This window comes from Austrofundulus limnaeus, unplaced genomic scaffold (assembly GCF_001266775.1).
Source record: "Austrofundulus limnaeus strain Quisiro unplaced genomic scaffold, Austrofundulus_limnaeus-1.0 Scaffold658, whole genome shotgun sequence".
Taxonomy (NCBI): domain Eukaryota; kingdom Metazoa; phylum Chordata; class Actinopteri; order Cyprinodontiformes; family Rivulidae; genus Austrofundulus; species Austrofundulus limnaeus.
Window position 1 is genome coordinate 262,036 of NW_013953060.1, and position 4,208 is coordinate 266,243.

The 4,208-nt window shown below is 46.9% G+C and overlaps 1 protein-coding gene across 1 annotated transcript in view; it reads right to left on the minus strand.

Moving 5' to 3' along the window:
• Nucleotides 1-3,590, minus strand: part of crybg2 (crystallin beta-gamma domain containing 2) — a gene marked incomplete at its 5' end in the record, with an annotated part of 6,567 nt that extends 2,977 nt beyond the window's left edge. Inside the window, 12 exon segments of the mRNA XM_014027530.1 lie at nt 144-283; nt 393-522; nt 597-709; nt 874-906; nt 980-1,106; nt 1,190-1,344; nt 1,962-2,088; nt 2,175-2,314; nt 2,377-2,412; nt 2,500-2,626; nt 2,696-2,835; nt 3,431-3,590. Coding sequence (XP_013882984.1) covers nt 144-283; nt 393-522; nt 597-709; nt 874-906; nt 980-1,106; nt 1,190-1,344; nt 1,962-2,088; nt 2,175-2,314; nt 2,377-2,412; nt 2,500-2,626; nt 2,696-2,835; nt 3,431-3,590 — 1,428 coding nt within the window.
• Between the last annotated feature and the right edge of the window lie 618 nt (nt 3,591-4,208).

Here is a 4,208-nt window from a genome sequence, read left to right on the forward strand (position 1 = left end):
TTTGGACCCGTGGGGACCTGACAGTGGTCCCCACGATACACTTCGGACCCCACCTGGCTGCTTTTTTTTGGAAAAAATATTCCACGTTGTAGGAAAAACCCGTCCACCCAGACACACACAGACACACACACACACACACTGACCAGCCACTGTGGACCCTGACAGACAGGATGTGGTTGTTGAAGCCCTCCTGGACCAGACTGAGGACCTCGGACTCAGCGGTGATCTCCCGACCCTGCAGACCTTCAAGGCTGAACAGAGAGATGGAGGGAACAGAGAACATCTGCACACACACACACACACACACACACACACACACACACACACACACACACACGGTTTAGAATCACACACACGAGGTTCAGAACCACAGACAGCACGGGGGTCCTCACCATGGGAACCAGCTTCACAGAGCGGATGCAGCAGCTGCTGGGACAGCCCATGCTGCTCAGACTGGGGTAATCATCTTCAGACAGGACGTAGGTGTTCCCACAGAACTGTTGGTTCTCACATAGAACCCAGCTGGAACATAGAACATGACTCAGCATTAAATCTCCTTCCTATCAGACACAAGAACATGTTCTCAGTCTGCTCACCTTCCTCTCACCACTCGACATGACCTGGTGATGAAGCCATCCGTCAGTACCTCCTGGTTCTGCTGAAGGACAACCTGTTGTCCCTGGAAGTCCGGCTCAGAGTACAGGATGATCTGATGAAGACACAGTTTGAGCTTCAGTTTACCTCTGAGAACAGGAACCAATGTTCCTTATGGTACGGTCCATTCTTTTAAAGAACCTTTGTTTCATCAGACTGCTACGATATAAAAATAAATATTAGATGAAAAGGGCTCGATGCAGAGAATAAAGCTCTCACCTGATGTGTGCAGCTGGAGCTGTCAGCTAAAGCCTGAAACACAACAGAGTGATAAACTACCTGAGAACTCCCTGACTGTTCCTCTGAGGTTCTGATTGGTTCTCACCAGTAAGATCGGCTGGACTGAGCAGATCTTAGTGTCCTGTGAACCCCAGTCAGCACAGCTGTTGTAAAAGCCTTTCTCCAAAATGTACTGGTTCCCAGAGAAGTCCACATGGGAGTAAGCTACCCACCTGGGAAGAAGAGGGGCAGCTGTTACCTGACAGCTCTGACACACCTGCACCTCCTTGACTGAAGCAGCAGAAACAGAACTTACGCCCCACTCAGCACGTGGATAGAGCGGGTTGATGTTTTGAAGCCAAACGGCTCCACATCAGGAATGGCTTCAGTCACCTCAAAGGTGTTCTCCTCTGTCACACCTTCCTCTTCCTCCGGCTGCTCCACCATCACCATCTGTGGGTCTGACAGGTCCTGAAAAGCAGCAGCAAGATGAGCTCACCAGCACGCTGGCACCAGCCAGTGAGTTAAAGGTGACGGTGTCAAAACTGCTGCGTCACAATAAAACTGCTGTGTCACAATAAAAACTGCTGTGTCACAATAAAAACTGCTGTGTCACAATACAGACTGCTGTGTCACAATAAAAACTGCTGCGTCACAATAAAAACTGCTGCGTCACAATAAAACTGCTGTGTCACAATAAAAACTGCTGCGTCACAATAAAAACTGCTGTGTCACAATACAGACTGCTGTGTCACATTAAAAACTGCTGCGTCACAATAAAAACTGCCGCGTCACAATAAAAACTGCCGCATCACAATAAAAACTGCTGCGTCACATTAAAAGCTGCTGCGTCACATTAAAAGCTGCTGCGTCACATTAAAAGCTGCTGCGTCACATTAAAAGCTGCTGAGTCACATTAAAAGCTGCTGAGTCACATTAAAAGCTGCTGAGTCACATTAAAAGCTGCTGAGTCACATTAAAACCTGCTGAGTCACATTAAAAGCTGCTGAGTCACATTTAAACCTGCTGAGTCACATTAAAAGCTGCTGAGTCACATTTAAACCTGCTTTGTTGAAACATGGACTTACTGCACGGATGATCCTGACTGAGCGCAGCTCAGAGTTGCAGCCCCCCCACACCCTCCAGTCGTGGTACTCTCCCTCTTCCAGCAGGTACTGGTGACCTCGGAAGCCCTCCTTCTCGTAGCCCACCCAGCTGAAGAAGCAGACAGAGCAGGTCAGACTGCAGGTCTGAATCTGAACCAGGATTAGTTTGGAAGTGAGCAGAACCACACGACTCACATTCCTCCCAGAACTTTAAGGGAACCAACACTGAACATGAAGACCTTCTGCTGCTGGTGGCTTCTGCTCATGAAGTCCCTCATGTTGGTGCTGATGGTTCGACTTTTCCCAGTAAAGTACGGCTTTTCATAGATCTCCACCTGAGGACAGACAGGAAGAGTCAGGAGGAACTAAAAGTTCTGATGGTTCTGTTTGAGCTCACCTTTGGTTCACTCAGGTTCTCCACTCGTGGTTCTCCCTGGCAGAGAAGAAAACTGGTCAGGACTCTTGGTTTCAGATAAAAACAGCTCAAACTGGGAGGTTTTTGCTTTAGTYAAAACCTCACCACTTTTAGAGGATGCAGTGAAGCTACAAAGGGCTGCTCCACCCCCCAGGCTGCAGGGTTAGCATAGCCCCCCACCTCCAGGATCCGTGGCACACCTTGGAAGAAGGGCTGAGAGAAAACCAGCCAGCTGCAGGTAAAAGACCGCCCGTGAGTAAAAGCAGGTTTGAAGCAGTTGTGTTGAAGCAGCTTCACTCACAGCCCAGCATTAACGATGATGGAGTTGGCTCTGATGGGGAACCCAAAGATCCTGGCATCTTCTGACGTGTCCCTGAACACAACCTTCTTCCCCTCAGCGTTCTCCTCAGGGAACAGACAGATTTCAGGGACGCTGTAGTCCTGAGGATGGACAGAGACACAAACTCTTCTCTTCTGAACACCAGTCTAATTAAGTCCTCATCAGAACTCTTTTAGGCTGGATTATAATCTGAAATAAAACCATGTTTTTAAACTGTTCAAACAGATAAAGACGTGTGGGAGAAGAAACTTTATTAGTTCATTAGTGTGAAGCTGAAGTCTTCAGGAGGAGCCTGTTGTTCTGATGGACCAGCTCACGTTTGCTTCATTTAACTAAATGTTACTAAAATATGTGCACAAAACAATAAGAACATGTTAGAGTCAAACTATAAAACTTTAAAAGGTTTAATTATTAAAGAAAAATATATTATTACATTTTTAACAAACTGATTTTATTGATTTGAAAAACTTTGATTTGGAGGATTTTAATCTGAAAACTTCATAAACATTAAGTTAAATCTGTTCAAAGGTTTGAAAAATAATAGATTTGTCTGATATAAAACAAGGTTTTATAACATGAACTGATAAGAGAAAGATGAAATAATGAAAGGTTTACAGGAGAAACTGAAGGATTTGTTCCCACTGAGTGAACAGGAGATGTTTGTCCAGCAGGTGGAGCTAAAAGCTTCAGTCTCACCCTGACTGCTCTGCGCACAGAGCCGATGATGAACCTGCCAGCTGGTCTCTGCTCCTCCTCCTCCTCCTCAGGTGGGCTGAAGGGACAGGTGAGCTCGATGTCTCCCTCGTCCAGAGCCACCTTCTCCCCCTTAAAGTTTGGTTTCTCATACAGAACCCACCTGAAGGACAGCAGCCACAGAACACCTTCAGTTCACAACTCACAGCAGGAACAGGACAGACTTTATCCCTAAACCTGATCCTGTGTGTGTGTGTGTGTGTGTCTGTGTGTGTGTGTGTGTGTGTGTGTCTGTGTGTGTGTGTGTGTGTGTGTGTCTGTGTGTGTGTGTGTGTGTGTGTGTGTGTGTGGTCTCCTGCAGGAGGAACCACTCTGGTTTAAAAACCTAAATCCCAGAGGTGGACTTCAGTAGTGTAAGGTCAAAGGTTAATGTGATGAAGTGGAAGTGATGTCAGAGCTACAGGAAGTGACCCCCCCTACACACACACACACAGTCTGATTATCTGGTGATGGAGGTGTATCTCTATGGAAACAGCATGTTTCCAGCTGCTGCAGGTGTTTGTCAGTCAGCTGAGCAGCAGCACAGCCTCAGGCTGCACTGAAACCAGGCGTGGACACAGATCACACCTTTAACACCTGCAGCAACAAAACTACAGCTGTCAGGAAGAACCATGTTTACAACAGGAAGTGATTTGAACAACAGGTAGAAACATTGGGCCTCATGCAAGAACCGTTGGTACACAGATTTGTTCTTAAGTTGTGCGTACGAGTGATTTAGGAG